At 40.6% G+C, this 19,520-nt stretch overlaps 2 protein-coding genes across 4 annotated transcripts in view; one reads left to right on the forward strand and one right to left on the reverse strand.

Annotated features, from left to right (window-relative positions):
- The window catches only part of MAP2K1 (mitogen-activated protein kinase kinase 1), a 40,275-nt gene extending 24,808 nt beyond the window's left edge, over window positions 1-15,467 (forward strand). For both annotated transcript variants that reach the window (XM_075764005.1, XM_075764006.1), the window contains exons 6-11: window positions 7,009-7,133; window positions 9,989-10,196; window positions 10,702-10,766; window positions 12,432-12,493; window positions 13,534-13,579; window positions 14,552-15,467. In XM_075764005.1, coding sequence (XP_075620120.1) covers window positions 7,009-7,133; window positions 9,989-10,196; window positions 10,702-10,766; window positions 12,432-12,493; window positions 13,534-13,579; window positions 14,552-14,665 — 620 coding nt within the window. In that variant the 3' untranslated portion in view covers window positions 14,666-15,467. The remainder of the gene's footprint in view (window positions 1-7,008; window positions 7,134-9,988; window positions 10,197-10,701; window positions 10,767-12,431; window positions 12,494-13,533; window positions 13,580-14,551) is intronic.
- A 1,238-nt stretch (window positions 15,468-16,705) lies between these two features.
- On the reverse strand, window positions 16,706-19,434 carry SNAPC5 (small nuclear RNA activating complex polypeptide 5). 2 transcript variants are annotated; one of them, XM_075764025.1, is made up of 3 exons: window positions 19,135-19,434; window positions 18,548-18,637; window positions 16,706-17,924 (listed from the first exon to the last, which is right to left on the reverse strand). In XM_075764025.1, the coding sequence occupies exons 1-3, from the start codon at window positions 19,222-19,224 to the stop codon at window positions 17,814-17,816; spliced, it is 291 nt and encodes a 96-aa protein (XP_075620140.1). In that variant the 5' UTR covers window positions 19,225-19,434; the 3' UTR covers window positions 16,706-17,813. The 2 variants fall into 2 exon arrangements, with proteins under 2 accessions (XP_075620140.1, XP_075620141.1); XM_075764026.1 differs by lacking the exon at window positions 18,548-18,637.
- Between the last annotated feature and the right edge of the window lie 86 nt (window positions 19,435-19,520).

Consider the following 19,520-nt stretch of genomic DNA (forward strand, 5'->3'; position numbering starts at 1 on the left):
CCAAGTTAACCATTGCCTAGTGTAGCTGCAGCGAAGATAGTGCCCACAACTATACCAGACAGGGAATATCTTCGAAATGTCAGCACTTGAAATGAGGCAACATGCATGGAGGTGAGATCTTAATGTAGTTTCTATTCCTGTACTCAACAGAGAAAGAGAAGGCAAAGAGAGTTAAGATACCTATGAATGGAGTTTTGTAATGGTATAATTAACTCTATGAAGAAAACTCTATTAAAAAGCATTGTCCCACTGCATCTATTTCTTCATTGTAACTGCTAGTCTTTTGATAGTAACAGATCTATTAAGCGTGACAACAAAATCTTTGGAGAGATTCACAATTAAAACCTCTGATGTAAAATTAATTTGACAGTTCAACACTCATTATTGCTATTAAAACTTTTAAAAGAAAGTAGCTATTTCTACCAGGTCTCTTACATTCACATGCTATTCATAGACATCTATCATACAAAATTGCATCTCTTTTATACTTTAACTATTTTAAAAACACGGTGAAGCTATGTAAAATGAGTGCTGCTCTACACCCCTGGGGCTTTTAGTTACTTTACTGTAAAATAAGTGTCCTGCATTGGTTTCTTTAAGCTTATAGTTGCCCTTTTTATAATCCAGCTCTTTCATAAATCTGTTGCATTTTCGATTAAACAAAAATGACACTTGATCTGGTAAAGTAATAAATTCCATTATTCCTGATGTGAGTGTAAATAGAAGACTGGAGATGGAGCATTTCATGGTTTTGTTTGAATGGCACTATTCATTGCAGTGATCATGCAATATGTAAAAACTATGCCAACTGTTTGGTGAGTTTTGTACCATATGAGATCAATCTTCAGAATATAAAAATATCTTCATCAGACACTAATATATGACTGAGTTTACACTTGTTGGCCAGCCAAAAAGTAATTAACAATCCTAGTTTATGCAATCTGTGGTAGGATCACCTTACACATCAAGTAGACTGTTTATTACATGTTTCTGTTTTGGTTTTTTTCTTAATCAAATACAGCTCTCTTCTGGAGAAAGGAGTCTGGAGTTAGACTCTGTAAAGATTTCTGATGGTGCACTATTTGCACCCTTTGTGCACTATTTGTAGACTGCCATATGTAAGTTAGACCTCGTGTAAGCTGGCACGCTAGTCTGAGCTGTTACAGCTTATCTTCCTTGGGGAGGGCCTGGGTTCAGCTTCCTGCGTGTCAGATTTATGAGCAAGATGCTGTCCTGCAGTGTGAAGTTCTCTTCTGGAGGTTGGCTGATGCTCAGCGGTATACTGGCTGTACTGTTGTGTGGTACTCTGTGATTAAGGAGGGACTGGCATGTGGGAAAAATTTAATACGTGAAAAGTATGTAGAGTGGTGTTGGTAGGGTTTAGTGTTGTCAGAACATGCTTAGATAATGCATGTCTGTTAAATATGGCTTCAAAATGCAAGAATACCACTGTAAATGTACTGACTTCTCTGCTCTTTGATGTATTAGATGCTTGGCCTTTCTGTAATGAAAAAAAAAAAGCTTCTTACGTTATAATTTTATTTTCTTTCTTAGGCTTTTTTAATTTCTTGTGTGTTAAGAACTCTTGGAGTGATATGGCCCTGGGTTAAGGATGCCTCCTAGTGAAGCCAAAATGAAGCCAGGTCTGTAGTGTAAGAATGGCAATATGTTAAACTGGGAAAACCCTTGTAGTGCAGGTGAAGCTTTTTCTGGCAAAGTTACACTTTTCCAGTCTTCTTTTTTGAATCCCAGGTGAAATAAATAGCACTAGTAAAAGCACATTTCTCTTGATATAACTGGGTCAGCATTATTGTGGTGACACGGCTATAGTAACTGGAGGTTTTTGTGGTTTGCTTTCTCTAGCCCCTATAGTTTGCCCTCAGTGATTACCTAGCACAGTGCTCACATAGTGTGACCAAGATCTGACACGTACTGTTGGTTCTCACTCGTCCTGTCCCTGGGAAAATTGTGTGTAATTGATGGGCTTGGTTTAGTAATTTCTGCTGGTTTTGTGTTGTGGTGAGACTGAAAAATGAATAGATGTCCGCACTAAACATAAGTACATAGCAACATAAGGCCAAAAAATTTGTTCTTGAATCTAAACAGAGCAGGGCTTGTGACAACTCATTTTCAGGGAGGAATTTATTCCATTACTGTGTTTTATTACTTGTGCACTGCAATAGCAGCAACAGTTTGTAATATTGACCTGGCCATTGCCAGGAAAAGTAGAAGTGTGATGCTATAAAACATCATCTAATGTAAATGCAAAATGTAAGCTTAGATCTTTTTATTTAAAAAAGTAGCTGTTTCACATCAAAACAGCTATATTGCCTACTCAGCAAATAAACAGCCCATTCTCAGTAATTTTCCTTGGGGTTCGGTGGTTGGTTTTTTATGCAGTATAAGGCTACAAACTAAGACAAGGGGTGGGGAGAAATCTGTGTATGAGATCCCTCCTTTGACACTCATAGGCATCCAGCTTGTTTTTTTTGTTTCTTGGCTAGTCTTACCCATTAATGTATATTTTATAAATCAGGTATTCATATCACTGTTTTTGTTGCACTGCATATAAATCTGGGGAAGAAAAATCAGTTTAAATCAAGTTGCCAGGAGTTTCAGGTAATGCTTTATTTGTCTAGCTTTCAGTGTTTTAATGAACTGTTCAATAGACTAAGTGCATACAGAACAGTTTAAAACCTCCTATTTTTCTTGGCTATGCAACCTCATCAAACTACTAGTTTTTTAAGATAAGAGATTGAGTACTTGCTTTGGGTAGAGAGTGTTGAAGGTCTGTGTGTTGGTACAGTTTGATAGCAGTTGAGGATGGTTACTGCAACTGAGGCTTCGGCATTATTGTGGGGCAGTAAAACAAAGGACTTAAAACATCACCACAGGGCAAAAATTCACAGGAGTGTCTTTCAGGGTAAAGATACTAGAAGATGTTTGTTTTTCCATAATGATTGGTAGAAGTTAGCACGTGGCATTCTGAATGCAAGAGGCTGCTGTTAGATGAACAATAATGTTGACCTGAAAGAAAGGAATAAAAAATAAATCAGCAAAACTTGTCAGTGATGTATTTACTCAGATTGATCGAGAAGTAATGACAGACAAAGGGCTGCAAAATCTAAATGGAGCATGGTAGCTGCTCAACGTGAGGTTTAACTGCTTCCATGCACAGATGTATCCTGGACTAACTGTGACCTCTGGGGAAAAGTATTTGCTTGTCGTTACAGACACCTCAAGAAGTCATTAGGGCTTATTAAGGAAGGAATGGAAAAATACAGTCTTTTTTTATAGACTGTTACCTACCTCATCTGGAATGCCATGCTTTGTTTTGGTCCTCTCTGAAAAGACATGATAGAAATTGCAAAACTTCTGAAAGACAAACTGGTAGGATACAAAGCAGGCACAGAAAAGGAAGGGGCAAGGAGTGTGACTATGGTAGATTTTTTTTTAATATCTCCTATTCTGTTAAATAAAGATATTTATAACAGGGAATAGTATAGAAAATGCTTCTTCTATGATCCTGTTTACCTTTGTGTTAATACAAGAAGACACTAAATGACAAGGAAAGAAATGTCCTGTAACTAATTACAAAGCATATTATTGCAGGTTGTGAAGACACACAAACGTTTTCAAGGGTTTTTGCTGTGTTTTATTTCTGGATGAATAAAAATCCTTTAATCAGAACATAAATTTTAGTTCTTTCTGAGCACAGTCTGGAGTGTAATTCTCTCTGGAAGGTCTCTTGCATAGGGAGTACTCTGTAAGATTTCTGAACTCCAGTTGTAGCCAGCAGCCCCAGAGTAGGAGGTGCGACACAGCAGGGATGCTGTCAACGCTCAATTCCAGTGTGTTACTTTCTAGATTATTCTTATGAGAACCTGCCCCTGGAAATTGAAATTGATTGGAAGATACCAATAATATGCTGCAAGACAAATATGTTCTGAAGTGTCTGCATACTTGTTAACTTCTGTACAGAATAAACTCTTGCCTGATGGTGTTATGATAATGTCCAAGGCCACCTTTCTTTCAGAATGAACTAGGTTTGTGCCTGTGGGGGAGAGCAGGGCTCAGGCAGGGACGCATACCTCTTGCAGAGATTACAAGACATCCCGTAAATCCTGGAAACTTCTCTATATTAACTAGCTCCCTTTTCAGTGTCATGTATCTATCCCTCTGGACTGGCTAATGACTTCTCTGGAATTGCACAGTTCTGTTTCTGGGTTTTCTGGGATGATATATGAAATGATCTTTCACTTTCTTTAAAACTTAAATGCTTCACTAATGTAGCACACTTGATCTTCCTTTCAAGATTTGTCCATTTCTTGCAAGTTACGGCGTACATTTTGAAGGATGCCTTAGCATTCCTGTTCCATTTAGCAATACAGATCTCTGGTTTCCAGAGAAACTGCTTCAGTGCTCAGATGCTCTGGAGTTAAAATAGCATAGCGTGCTACATTTAGAGGGGTGGAAAGACAGCAGCCTTCCAAACATCGCACTCCGATCACGCTAGGTGCCTTGCAAGAAAAATGAATATGCTCAGGGAAAGGCAAGCTTTATATAAAATGCCAGTGAGGAGTAATGGCTTGCTGGGCTGCCATAAGAAAGGTACGATGGGGTATTACCAGCTAGAGAAACACTGAAGGTAAAAGTTAAGTCTTCAAAAGACCAGGTGGATTCTAGAGCATGTAAGATGCTTATAAAGAGAATGTTGTCTGGTTCACTGACAGTGAAATGCTAATGTTGTTTTTTGCCATTTAATTAGGATCATGAAGTATTCATGAGCTGTAGAGATAAGCGAGGATTTATGTCTTTGTTCTGAATTGAACTAGTAGATGTGCATAGATAAGCAGTACAAGCCTAAAGGCCGTATCTATAATTTGTTCAGGCTCTGCTGTGCTTCCAACATATTTTGCAAACATTGCTTTTTCCACCTTGCTTTTACGCAGAACTTTAGGTGAAGATTCCTGTGTAGCTGGGAATCTCTAATCTCTGCTGCCTGCTTCACTGCACCACCATCTGCTTCGTTTGGTGGTCTTCTGTTCGTTTGGGTTTGTTGTTTTTTTTCCCTGCTGGAGTTTTAAACTGATACCAGGTCAAGCTCCCAGACTGAATTCTTCCCTTTCATTGTGAACTGTACTTGTGGTGAAGTCTCTACAAGTAGTCAAAACTTGGACAAAGGAGGTAGAACTAGCAGAAGATTCAGCTGTCTGCCCAGAAAGCCTCTAAAATCTCTTTACTGAAGCCCTGCTCCGAGTTAACCAGTGTCTAACCTTCTGCCTGGTACACAGCTCCACAAACTGCCCAGTACTTCTGCTGTTCTTACAGAAGGAAAGGCTATTGAGAGCAGCAATGTTTATAAACCAGTTACTTCTCTAGGGATGGGGAATTAAAAGTAGTACACACAAAATACATGCCCATATCCTTCCCACTCCATGAGGAGGAAGACTACCTGGCAAAAGCAGCTGGGATTTTCTTTGCAGTGGAAGGATGTACATAGGCACAATTTCCTCTGTGCTAAGACCAGGGAATAGTTTGTATTAGATCACTGTGTGGATTTTCCACAGGCTGATGCTTGCTCCAAGCAAAGCGGACAAGCTGTAGGCTTGCTGTCGTGTAGCTGAGCCTAGAAGAACTTGTGTATACACAAATCATCTCAAAATGCTATTTCCAGTGTGCCTGGACAGTTTCAGTTACCTGGAAAGGTGATATCAGCATCCAGAAAATCTAGCCACAATTTCAAAAACTTTTTTTGAGCTGCGTTTTGCTCTTTAAAAGAGGGCTGGGGGAAGAAACAGCTAAAATACAGTTTTGTCTTAATTTCCAATCTCCATGGATCTTGTTCAGTGGGGCATAACCTCCAGCATGGAGATCTTTTTCCAGTGATGAGGAGGTACTTTAGTATCACCTTTCTGGTGACATCTCGTTGACATCACAAACTAAGGTCAGTTCCTCAGTCACTGAAAGGAAAGCTACCTGGAATATATTTGTGAATATATTTAAAAGTGAAAAGCAAATGAAAATATGCTACAGACTATAGACTTCTGGATCTGCTCTTGAATCTAAAGTGAAATTCTGATAAGCTGAGCTGATCTTTCTTCAAAACCAATTTATAGTACCCTTTTTTCTGGAGCATTACTTGCAAATGTGAGCTGTTGATTACTTATCTCAATAATGCGTTAGTAATGACCAGCTAAGCAGCAAGATATATTTAAAAAAAATCTTCTTACAGCTATAAAAGAAATACTGAACAATTGTTCTCTGTACCTTTGCATTCATAAATAGCTGTTATTAGTTGCTTAGCTACCAGTGACCCTTATTAAATTTCCATTTAGGAAAAGTGAGGAATTCAAAATCATAAGGGGGTTCTGTCACAAGTAAACAATCTCAAAGCATTTTAAATGCAGCTTTTCAATAATAGGATTTTTTTTCCAGAACTTTTAAAAAAACCCTGACAACAACAAACAAAAGCAAGACCACCCCAAGAACTGTTTTGCTATAGGATGATTTATGCTTACCTACATACAGAGGTGCGAAGTTAGATGATGGTGTGGCTGCCCTAGTTCATTGACCTTTGTAAAATAAATATGTAGGGCCTCTTTATTGATTATTTCTAGGCAAAAGAAGGTAATTATATTTGAAAGCATAACTCTTCTTTATCTCAAATGTTAGTTATTGCAAGGAGGATGCAGATACCCAAACTTCATATTTGAAAGCCAAGAAACAGGGTGAAATTGAAACTTAAAACTAACAGCCTTTTTGCACTTGTAGCTTAAAAAAATTCTTTTTCTTTATCTGTATTTAAATAAGGAGCCTGTGAAATGGGCCTGGGTAGGGAACCAAATCTCTTTTCTGTGTATTCCCAGAGAAGGGATAGAACTGTGTTGTAGTTAGAAGGGAAACAAAAGGATGTATGTGGTAATTCTCACCTTTCATGTTACTTTCATTGTCGAATTTCCCATTTTATCTATTATAAATATAAATCATCCATTCATTTTTTTCCAGATGTTAAACCATCTAACATTTTGGTAAACTCTAGAGGTGAAATCAAGCTTTGTGATTTTGGTGTCAGTGGACAACTGATAGATTCTATGGCAAACTCGTTTGTTGGCACACGCTCCTACATGTCTGTAAGTACAGATTTTATAGCTTTGAGTTTACGTTATAGTAGAGTTATCACAATTCCAGTAATCAAACAAGAAACCAACTATTGCTGTTACTACCGCTGTTTATAGTTTAGCGCTTCCTGCATTCCAGGAATATTCCAGTATCCTTTCAGATTGTGTGTGGAGAAGTAACTGTTGCTAGAAAAGCCAAACAACATGGAGTATTTTATAACATGACAAGAGACGCAATTGCATCTACATCGCAGAATCCAATCGGTTAACACATTTGGGTTTTGTGTACGTGCGTCTTCAGGAAAAAAACAACAGTATTAATAGTTTGCTTTCCTTATTAAGTGTAGTTCTCTTTCCACTCCAGCATTTTGTTGCAGTCACACAGGCAAGCTGCTGCCTCGCTAGTGATTCTGTTGTGACTGCTCCCAGGAACCCAGCACAGCTGCAGCAACAAGAGAAATCATGGGAGTGGCTGGTGTGGAAAAGGCCACAGCAGCTAATCTGAGACTATTTACAGTGTGTTCTTTACTCCCATGTATGAGGAATACCTTGAAACTGGCTCTTCAGAGGAACTCTTTGCATTACGTGAAAGTCACAGTTGATGAAAATAACAGATCTCTTTATTCTAATGTACTCACCTTGTTCAGCATACAACCAATTAACTTGTACAATCAGAGTGTTCGGAGATTCTGCTGTAGGATTGAAACTGTGTGGGCTTAAACTTACAGGAAAAAAGCATAATAATGCTGCTTCTGCTTAGCATTGGACCTGCATTTCAGTGTGGAAGACAGTGTTCTCTTTTTTTTTTTGTCATTTAATATTGGTAACATACTTGAAATAAAACTGTGATTTATGTTCCCACATAGATCTAGGGGCTGTTGCTAATTAGCAAAAAAATTCACAGCTGCATCTCTTCTGAGCCCTTGACATACTACTGGTTTTTCCTTTTCCTTTAGTAGAAGGAATGAGACCTCAGTGCTACTGGCCTTCAGTTTTCCTCAATGTATTGTTTCTACCAGACTGAGATTTAGCTTTACTCTGTCGCCGTATGTCACAGACGAAGCCATGGTGGTGGTTTTATTTATTCTTTTTGATAGTGTCCAAAGTACCTTTTCTTGCAGTATCTTCCTTAGAATACTTTTTCAAGTAACACCTAGAGAATTGTTACATGCCAAACAATGTCCTGTTCTGCCAAATGAAGGTGTGTACAATCAACAATGCTTAACTTGAATGTATTTTCTAGATCTTAATTGTTTTTGTATAACTACTACTGTGTGCATTGCCTGCTTTTTCTCATCCACTCACTTCTTCCTTTACACAAATCTACTGTGTATCTTCTGTGTTTGGGGCACTTTTATCCATTGTCCAGCAATTGCGTAGTTTATCCAGATGGCTTTGGAACTAGCTGAGGTGGGACACTTGAGAAATCTCAGTAAATGTGTCGAAACTAATTTAATAAAACTACCGCCCATTATGGCAGAGGGAAGAAACTTTACAGTAACACTGCATTCTTATATTCTAGGAGAATAAGGTTCAAATTACATAAATTTTTTCCAGAATACCCATATAGTCAGGCAAGAATCTGCACTATTTTTGTAATACATGAGTTTGATTTTAAAAAGAAAACAGAAAAGCAAAGCAAACATTTTCTTTGAGAAGTCTTAGTAAAAACTGATCCAAGGATGATGGAGATTCATGTATTAAAAATTGCGGAAACTATCTTCAGCGTTTAACATGGTACTGATAAATCAAGTACAAAAACTAAGCCAAAGGAGTTAGTTAAGGACTAATCTTACATTTTAGCTCTTTAAGCAGAAACAGAAGATGGGTACACTGAGCAGAACTGAGGATCTTTGGAGCAATGTAATTGGGATGTCTAGATATGGTTTTAATCATGATTCAACTGACAAAAATCCCATAGCTAAGTATCCTTCCAGTGTTCAAGTCTCCTAAAAATAATATAAAATATATTTTTAGCTGAGTCTCTTACCTTTGTACATTTTTGTAATGCTTATGTTACCATGTGTATATAATCTATCCAGAATTTGTGTTTGTGTTTGTCCTTTTCTAGTTTGTTTTTTTCCTGAGAAAAATTTCAACCTATTTCATTTTTGCCTGTCAGGCCGTAACATGCAAGTGGTGAAGCTGGCAGAACATGCCTGTCTTCCTATCTTGTATATATTTTTCAATCATTATATCTCCAGGAAAGGTCTGTGCCCTGCATAATACTTTATCATGTGATTTGTATGTTATGTTTTATTATCATTTCAGTGGATTATAGAGCTCAACAGTTTATTTAGAAATGATGTGAATATGGATCTAAACCTGCAGTCTGCATGTATATAAGAAATGCATTTCTGCTATAGGGAGCTATCAGAATAGTATCAGCTGAGAAGTGTCACAGATGACAAGATTATCACTCGAGCACCAAGTCACTTCTGGAGCCACAGAGAATCAATAAAATCCCCTTTCCTCTCTTTGCCAAAGCAGAAAACTAAGAACAGCTGCTCAGGGAAAGGAGGTGAATCTTTAGTTGCCCATGCTAGTTTTGCTTTCTTGTTCTTTAATTATCCCATCATTTTTAATAGTTGCAACATTTAGATGTTATGCTGAAGTAGTAAACCAGCAACATAATAGCATCATCTTTAAGAAGTCTCAAAGTTATTTGCAGTGGTGGTATGCAATGGTTGTGGAACTTCTGGACCTCCAGGTGATATTTTTAAAGAAAAGGTCAATAAGTCGCTCATTGGAACATGTCATACTAATAAGTTGGGGTTTCATCCCTCATTTTATCCAGGCTATTGCAGAATGCAATTTTTTTCTTTCTTGTTACAATACTGTCTCCCCTCTCTCTCTTTTTTTTGTAGCCGGAAAGACTGCAGGGAACTCATTATTCAGTGCAATCAGATATTTGGAGTATGGGGTTGTCACTGGTAGAAATGGCTATTGGCAGATACCCGATTCCTCCTCCCGACTCCAAGGAGCTTGAATTAATGTTTGGCTGCCCAGTAGAGGGAGATTCTCCAGTCACCGAGACCTCGCCCAGGCAAAGAACACCTGGTCGACCAGTGAGCTGTAAGTTATGGCAATCTCTTAAATTCTTTTCTAAGATCCTTTTCTGTCAGCTTAATGTTCTTCCTTACCTGATATTGATCTGCATAGTTTGGCTTTAAACTTTCAAAAAACCACGATTGCATTGCGCACCTTGCTCAGTCTCACTGCGAGGAGGTATCTGAGTTTGAGAATCAGAGAACTAGAGATCCTTTTGTTATAACTGAGCTATTCATGAGCACCATCAAAGATCCCGGTTTGTTGTTATGGTTCACCTCTCTGATGCAGTGCCGATCAAAGTACAGTAGGAAGATTCCCAGTGAAGTCCATAGTTTGGATCAGACCTGAAAACAGTGTCTCTTTGCATGAAAGTATTATTCTGTTGCTGTTCCACTTTTTCATATAAATCTACCTGGTGCCAGCAAGTCCACTACATAAGAACAGAGTATATGACTGTTAGCTTCTTAAATACTTCTGCCATGGGAGGAGAGTAACACTGTATTCTTCCACTTCTACGATTTCTTCTTAGCCTATGGACCAGACAGCAGACCCCCAATGGCAATCTTTGAACTTCTTGATTACATCGTCAACGAGGTAATCAACTATTTGCACATGTACTAATACAATTGTAAATGTTTAAAAGCATTCCAGAATTTGAGGAGGTGGGGGGTTAGCATTAGGATAAGCCAGGTCTTCTGATCTTTTATTGCTGCAGTATGAGACAAGTGTGTTGGCTTGATTTTAAATTGTTCCTGGGAAAACTTTCAATTCATTTCTTTTCATCCTTTAAGTAGGTTTATGGGTTTTCCAGACTGGATCATGTAACCTGTTAGGACAGTTAATAGCAAACAGTATGATCAAGCATATATAAAACTGGGGGTTTTCTTTGTTTTAGTCCTATGAACAATCTCATTTATAATACTGTATCTTTCAAATAGCTGAGCTATGAGGCTAGTTTAATAGAGATTGGTATTTTACAATTGATAGTCTGCTTCCAGTGTCTTCACAAGGACTACTGAAACTCGCATCACTCCACTGCTTGTGTCCTTCCAAACAAAAAAAAGCTTGTTAGCTGTTGTTGTAACAGCTGGATAACATAATTGTTGCAGGTGAATGAAGGATAAGAAGTGCCTGGCACACCTATTTAAAAAGCACAGTTGGTGCCTAGGTCCCTGCAAAGACTAACATTGTTCATGCTGCCGTACATGTGCTAATAAACCGTTGCAGTTCCTCGCCTGCATGCACAATTCTCCTCTCACATTACAAACCTATTTTGCATATTCTATAATACTTTAGTATGACAGCACTAACTCTTGGAATAGAGTTAGCGTTGGGTTACTCAGGATACTGTGGTGCTGCTCTTGTAGCATCCCTGAGGAGGTCAGTTTAAACTGAAAAGCTGCAGTAGTTGAGAATTTGGCAAGACTTATCTTCTGTCACCTCTGCTGCAGCGCAAGCAATCTTCAGCGTGAGCTGCTACATCCAACAAAGTCTGTACACCAGTGAATTACTGAGTGCAGGCCATGTCTCAACCCTGTGCGTACCCGTAACCCAAGTGTAAGTGCTTGCAAGACCCATGGTGCAAGAATAAAAACTTAACCCTGATCCTATAGCAAATGTTGTGGAGAACAAGACAATAATATGCAGGCTTATATAGTAAGCCTCTTCTTTCTTTAGCAGAATTCTTCTTGAATTCAGATCCTGAACAAACTCATTCCCTGGGACAGAATATTTAGATGAAAATATTTATGGAACTAATCTTCCCTTCCCCAAACTGGAGATTAGCCGTAGGGAGAATAACACAATGCTAATTCCTGCCAGCTGCTCTGAGTGTTTAATGACTGTTCAAGGCTGTGTTAACCCATTTCAGGTGTGTGTATGGGGGGGAAAAAAGGCAAAAATCCACAAACACCCCATACCATAGAAACTCTGGTCTGATTTATTACTGAAACCCCTCAAATCCAGTAGCTGTGAGAGTAATAACCAAAACTAGTCAGTAATAAACTCAGCATCTTTACTTTTATATATCATATGACAGCACACCCTTTATTCATATGCGTGGAAGCTGAAGGCTGCCTGCCTGACATTTGCTTCAGAGCTCAGCTTTGCAAGAAGGCCTGGGCAGTGCCAGGGCTGTGTTACTTGGCTTTACAGCTTTACCCAGGTGGAGGACACGGAATTGGTAGATCTCTGGGTAGATTGTGTGTCATCATGTATTAGTTATGCTAAATGACTGCTGATTATTTTTTTTTTTTTAAGCCACCTCCAAAACTGCCCAACGGTGTTTTTGGTTCTGAATTTCAAGATTTTGTTAACAAATGGTGAGTATTTTCTTTATGGCTGAGTTGCAAAGGGAGGCATTTGGGATCAGCCCTGCTGTTTTACTGTATCAATGACTTGGCAATCGGAGTCCCTGCTTGGAGGTCATGGCAAATGTAAAGTAATTTCAGTTAGCATAATCCTCTTTCCCCAACTGTTAATGTGCCTAAAGCTCATTTTACGGGCACCAGCTCAACAGCGTGTGCATCCATAGAACCCCAAAGCTGAGAGATGTTCCCCTTTTTAAGATATGATCTCTGCTTCTGTGTGCAACTTGATTAGTAATTTTTCAGTGTTGAAGACACCAGAGTACTTTGGACTTTGGACCAGAGTACCATGGACTTTGATCATACAACACACTTTTAAAGGAGGATCCTCCTTTAAATGGGTAACCTTCACAGCATTCCCAGTGACTGTTCCATATGATGCAGAAGTCTTGCGGGCTCCAGATGCTTTTTTTTTTTTCTTTCCCAGTGCTTCATTGAACTACCATCTTCACCACACTAGTCATTTTCCCATCTATTTACTCTTCCAATTGCACTTCAGTGATACCTGCACTGAACCAGTATATTCAGTGCTAAGGAAGGCAGTTCACTGCAGTTTGGAAAGTTAGTTTGTGTATTAAAAGCTGCATATGTTTATTTACTCTTTCTAGGAGGAAGAGCAGTACCACAATAGCTGTACTTGATACTGAGCTTGAAAAGACTTTGGTAAAAAACTTAAGGGATAAAGCAGCTCATACTGTTGAGTTTTTGTTTAAATGGGAATTTGATCTCTCCAGCTTGGTTATAGACACTCACTCCTGCCCCCACCAAACAGTATCAGACAACTGAGGATTTCATACCGAAAACTCTACCTGTGAAACCTGCAGGAGGGAATTCCTTCTAGACCCAGCTGTGTGTGTGAGAGGCACTATGTTACCTAATGCTTTTATCTGGAGTGATATCTTTTTGTGACCAAAGCACTGTACTAACATGCTATAACTTGACCTTTATTTTAAAAGATAAGCGTGTAACTTGTGTAACACTTTCTGTTTTCCTAGTTTAATTAAAAATCCTGCTGAGAGAGCTGATTTGAAGCAGCTGATGGTAAGTGAAAGTTCTTAACTTGAACTAAGAGTGCTCTTCCATGCAGGTTGGGTTCCTCAGCTGACCTGAGACCAGGATCGGAGCATATGGCCAAGTGTGTAGTTTGTGGCCTCGGGCACAAGCAGCTCAAACCTAGTGAGGGAGGGCTGTTTTTCTGATCCAGAGATCAAGGGGCCTCAGGCTTTCACATGCTCCTAGAACAGGGAATGTCAAGGAGACCCAGACTGGTGGGTTTTGGAGTCTGCTGTGTGATAATGACATGAGTAGATGACTTAAGGCTATTAAATTAATTAGCAAAACAATTCTATCTCTTTTTTTTGAGTTTATAAAGTATATAGATGTTTACTTTTAAGAGGACGAAAGAACAAAATTCCACACACCTTATGGACTACTTAAATACACTTTTATCTGTGGTGAAACATAAAATTTGTCTCTTACCAGCTTTGTCTTGCAAAATCTGTAGAACTACTAGACACAAACAGATCTTGCATTATTTTCTGCTTGAAATGACCGTATCAGTTTCAGTGGATCATTTCATGGCCTTAAGTGTAACGTTAGGACTTAAACTCCATTTTCTGCAGTACTGGGCACTTCTCCCTGCCCTGATCCTGCTGTACAGTAAGGGTGCAAAATGCAATCACCCTCTTACAAAAAGCCTTTCTGTGCACAGGCAGACATTTTCTAGAGTATTATCTCAAGGGGCTGAGTCACATCCTTATCGTGTACTGCGGTGTAAGTGTTGTGCAGTAGGCACTGTGGAGGCAGTATTCCTCTGGAATGCTTTGCATTGTGTACATTTCGGGTGCTGGTTATTTCAGTAATCCTGCAGAAAAGCTCTCCTGGTCACTTCCTGTTGTTTGCCAAATATTATAGCTACTTGAATACTGAAAATAAACTGGATTTATTGTAGTTGATGATGTTAAAAAGTATTAGAGACCAAGTGCTTGAATAACAATATTCTTCTCTGCTCAGATTCATGCTTTCATTAAGAGATCTGAAGCGGAGGAGGTGGATTTTGCGGGGTGGCTTTGTTCAACCATAGGCCTTAACCAACCGAGTACACCCACGCATGCTGCTGGAGTCTGAATACAGAAGAGCAAATCTCGTACTGTACATCTGTTAACAACAATGCTATTTTGGTCCTATTTCCTCAGCTTGTACCTGTTCAAACATGTATTTCACCTCTTAAGGAAGAATGTCTTTATAGCATGTGCCAAATGGTTTTAAATTTTGTCATAAACTAATTGGTATTGTATTGGATTACATTCGTTTACTGACCAAAACATTAAGATGTTTAAGTTACAGTGCTTGCTGGTTTTAAGTGATTCTGGATATTCTTTCTTAATGAAAATATCACTGGGGGCATTTGCCCCCAGCTTGTTTGAACTTTATCAAGATTCTTTGTAAATCGTTGGTACTTCAATCATGCTTACCTAATCTCCCATGCAACCAGGGTTAGGGATGCTCCAAAACTGTATCTGTCGAGCATGCTTTCGCTGCTGCCAAACTGTATCTGAAAGTTAGGCCTAATGGCTCTGATTTTGCTGTTGTTTAGAGATCTCTTTCCAGGTAAAGAAGGCAAGAGCTCTGCATTTCTTGGAATGTACAGGGCAATATTCTAATTGTAGACTTGTTCATATTTCTATATTTATTTTTAAAACATATCATACTTGGATTTAGTGATATCTGTCTTTCTAATTGATTTTTAAAAGTTAGTTCTTGGAAGTGTCCTACAGAATCAAGACAAAGATCCATGCAATTTGCTTTCTTTTAACCTAAAAAATCATGACAGCTGTGTTTAGTGTCTAAAGTGTATGAAGATCCTCTATTGTTTTATTCTCTCAGATGTTTAGCAATGAATTCTCTTAATAAATATATTATCAAGTAACTTCTTGAAGCTTTTTTTAAAACTCAGGCTTAACCAAAGCCTTAATCTGTGCCACAGAACAGGGAGAGGTGGGTACAGCTATGTGTTCTCAGAACAAAGTCTTGCTTTCTGAACAGCTGCACTATAAAAAGTTTAGCTCTTTGAAATGATGCTTGAGACACGGAAATGGCTGAAGTTCCTTCCCAAAAGGAATTCAAATCATTCTAGACATGAACTTCCACTTGGCTGACAGGGTAGAGTATCAGAGAGGGACAGAGTAGCCCTCTTCCACCCATCGGCAGAAGGAAATGACTTGCTGACATATCCAGGGCTTCCCTCAGCTTGAATGTGAGGGTTGTAGGTAATGAGGAGGCTGTGCAGAGTTTCAACTAAAATCTGTCCTGAGCTTTTTATGTGAATTATACACAATAAAACCACTGTAGTACTTCTTACTGTTTGGTAAAAGAAATATGCAGCATGTGAACAGCAACTTTTTAGAGATTTAAATTCCATTTTACTTGTTTGCTCCACAAACAGCAATAACTTAAACACTGCAAGCACAGTTCTGTGTACTAGGGCACCAGGAAAAGTACTTTATTGCAACATCCAAGAGAGCTGATCTGTTTTATCCAAAGCAAGGGACTCACAAAAGGCAGCAGGATGTACATCCATGAAAACTACTCTGATCACACTGGTGACAAACAACATTTTTCAACAGCCAAAATTACCTGTTGGAGCTGACACATGCAAAGAAAGGAGAGGCTGGCTCCAGCGCTCTGTACAGACCAGCTCTTCACACATGTACTCTCAAAGAATTATTTGCCACTTCAAGCTATAGCTTTTTTGACTTGGACTTCTGGGGTTTTATTACCTGTCAGTCTTGGGAAAGCTCTTCTGCACTCATGTTCTAAGCTCCTTCACTAAGACATCTAGGAGTCTCTAACACTAGTATCTTTAGTACAGGATGAAGCTACATTCCAAGGTTGTGTCTACTGCTACGAACCCAGCAGGAGCCAAATAATCAACCTCTCCTCAAATGGGCAGGGACTTACTGGAGGTTGAATCATGTTCTGAGCACCCCCAGGACACTTTACCAAGTTCCTTTCCTGCTCTTAATCATGAACTTCACAAGACTATTTATTCTGTTTTCTCTGAGTGATGCTAGAGAGCACAACAGCACTGTTAATACTAGTTGTGCAATGAACAACCCTGGATATAACTATTTTCCTTTTAAGACAGCTGATAAAGTGACAGTGACAAAGCTGACAAACTTACTTTTATTGTCTGTTTTGAATCAGCTTAACAGAGTTTATGTTTCTGTGCTTTAAAACAAGTCTTTAACAATAACCAGCTGCACCACATGGTGTCTGTACTCCCCAAGGAGAAAGAACATACTGTCGCTGGTAAGAGCAGCACTAGCTTGTTACTGTACCATTAGAGGAACTGTGGAGGGGACTTCACATCACTTTCTGGTTTATAACCAAGTTCTTAAACTCCTCATACTCCTCCTTGAAGCTCACTTGAAAGCAGAAGGTGGACTTGCATTGATTTGAAGTTACTGTCAGGGTTAAAAAAAAAAAAACAAAAAACCCCACTAATTTAAAAATATTAAGTCACAGGGATCAATTCTTACTGTACAATTTGTGGACAAATAAAAGGCTCAGTGGCTGCTACTCTGAAAGAACGTGAAGTATAAAATACTGTGCTGCCACAGACTGACAGTACTTTAGAAGAGCACCAGGAGGTACAAAGGGAGGCCAGCTCGTTCCCATGCCCAGGATTAGGCTGATGGTGCGGTCCCTGCTCCTCCCCATGTACCAACACCTACATCTCTTATCACATTTACAGGGAGCGTACATCCAGGTTTCCATGTAACTGAGATCACAACAATCCTGGACACATCTTTTCTCACTGTACATCTTAAAATTCCCAGCTTAAGCAGATGAGGTTGTAATATAATCATTGGTTCAGCAACCAGCCTCCAGGCCTGGTTTTATTTATTTGTCAGCATCAGGAAATAAGAACAGATGAATTATTGCTTTTAATGTACATGTTAAATTAGACTGACTTGATTAATGACTTCTCCCATCCACCTATAAAGATGTAATAAGCTACGTGGTAGGTTTTAAATACGGAACAGATTATGCTACATATTTCTGCAGCAAATTTTCATTCTTTTAACATCTGAGTCAAGATGTGCCAAGGTTGTGACATTCATGTGTTCTGGTGGAACTTCCCTAGACTAGACTCCAGGAGTCTTGCCTATCATATAGTTCATGGACAAAATGAAAATCAATTGCTGAATTTTATATGAATGAAGAAGAAATTCCTGAGTCTGTATTAAAAACCATGTCTGATTTTTTTCTCTCAAGAATCAGATTCTTCCTCCTCTTCCTCCTCCTCCTCTTCATGATCTTGAAGACTTAGGTGTAATTCAGTTTGATTGATTGCAGCCTCGTTGTCCATCTGCCCAAGAGTCTGTCACAATAAAAAAGTTTAATTTTCAAGACCAGCAGCAACACCAAAATACTTCTCAAATCACCATTAAAACTGCACAGTCACAAGTTCTTTCAGAAATCTGGTACTAGAACTGTTGGCTGTAAGAGCCCGTCCCAGTGACGAGCACCAGTTCTCGACAGAAGAGTTTCAACTAGTTCAGGCTGACCATACGTTCCGTGAAACGTTCCGAAGACCGCTGTACCGCCCTCCCCTCCGATCAGCTGGCTATACCAGCACGGCCAGTTAAGTATTAGACACAATGCTTAATGAACGGCAACCTGAAGCTACGCGAATGTAAAGCAAGTATTTCCCAACCGCCCTGGAAACAACACGCTGCTTTCAGGGATGGGAAGAGGGAAACCCTTGAAGCACAAACCAGCAACAAACCAGAGGGATTTCACAGCTGAGCTTTTTGCTTAAGGAGCAGCATAAACAAGGTTGACATTAAGAACTCCAGGTGAAAACCATGCACAGAAGCGCGTACAAGCCCCTCAAAGCAATACAGCGCTCCTCTGCCCTCCCCTCCCGGTCACTCCTGCCGGCTCACCCCATCCCAGGGGAAGCCCGCTCCCCTCTTTTCACCAGCCGAGGCCTTCCCTTACTTTGTGCGTCTCCTCCGCAGCAGGTGCCGCAGAGACCGTTCGGTTCTCCTCCCTGGCCCTGATCATAGACTGCAGCGCCAGCTCTTCCACCTGCCCACAAGGGAACACAGAAGCCTTTGCAGTAGTTATTTCTTGGACTCCATCATACAGAAATTAAGTATTTTTGAATAATCGGCAACAGGAACATCAAAGCTTTTAAAACTTGTTTCCTGACTCCTGAGGTTCAATTCCCGCCGGACACGGTCCGTGTGCGGGGACTCAAAGGCCGCACCCACCCCCCCGAGCCGCGGCCTGGCGGCAGGTTGCCGCTCGCTCACAACTCCGGAGCGTTACGTGCATTAAATCAAACCCAACCCAAATAAAAAGGCGAAGGGGAGAGGGGGAGGAAGGCCTGGCCCTGCCACCGCCCACGGCCGCTCTCCCCCCTGCTCCGTCACGCCGAGCCGCGCCCGCCTCCCAACCCCGGGGGCCGCGCCGCGGAGGGACCGGGCCGGGCCGTGCCGGGCCAGCAGCGACCGCCGCCCGCTGAGGCCCCCGCGCTCGCCCCCTCAGCGGGCCCCGGCGGCCCCGGCCCGGTGCCCGCTGACCTTGAGGCGGGTGAGCTGGTCGTGCAGCGCCGCCTTCACGCGCAGCAGCGTCTCCTCCTCCTTGCGCAGCTCCTGCAGCCGGCTCAGCATCCTCCGCAGGGCCCCGCCGCGCGCGCGGGGAGCCGGGAGCCACAGCGCCCCCTGGCGGCGCGGGGGGGGGGGGGAATGGAGCCCCGCCCCCGCCTGACGTCACGCCGCCGCCATTTGCACGTTTCCGGGCGGCAGCTGCCACCGCGCGGCCACTTCTCGTCATGGCCCCACGCGGGGCCGGTTTAAACCGGGAAAAGGTGCAGCCAGCAAAGGCCACCGCTACTTTTTACTCTTCTTTAGAGTTTCCATTTCAAAACCCGCCCACAACTGCGTGTCAGAACCCCCCCCCCCCATCA

The sequence above is a fragment of the Balearica regulorum genome, chromosome 12 (assembly GCF_011004875.1).
Source record: "Balearica regulorum gibbericeps isolate bBalReg1 chromosome 12, bBalReg1.pri, whole genome shotgun sequence".
Taxonomy (NCBI): domain Eukaryota; kingdom Metazoa; phylum Chordata; class Aves; order Gruiformes; family Gruidae; genus Balearica; species Balearica regulorum.

What these genes read in the sequence shown, in the direction of transcription:
- SNAPC5 (XM_075764025.1), bottom strand. Translation starts at nt 19,224, where the DNA reads ATGCTGAGCCGGCTGCAGGAGCTGCGCAAGGAGGAGGAGACGCTGCTG. An exon ending in ACCAGCTCACCCGCCTCAAG is followed by an intron (nt 18,638 to 19,134) that starts GTCAGCGGGCAC and finishes CCTTGTGGGCAG; the next exon opens with GTGGAAGAGCTGGCGCTGCA. An exon ending in CTGCGGAGGAGACGCACAAA is followed by an intron (nt 17,925 to 18,547) that starts GTAAGGGAAGGC and finishes TTATTGTGACAG; the next exon opens with ACTCTTGGGCAGATGGACAA.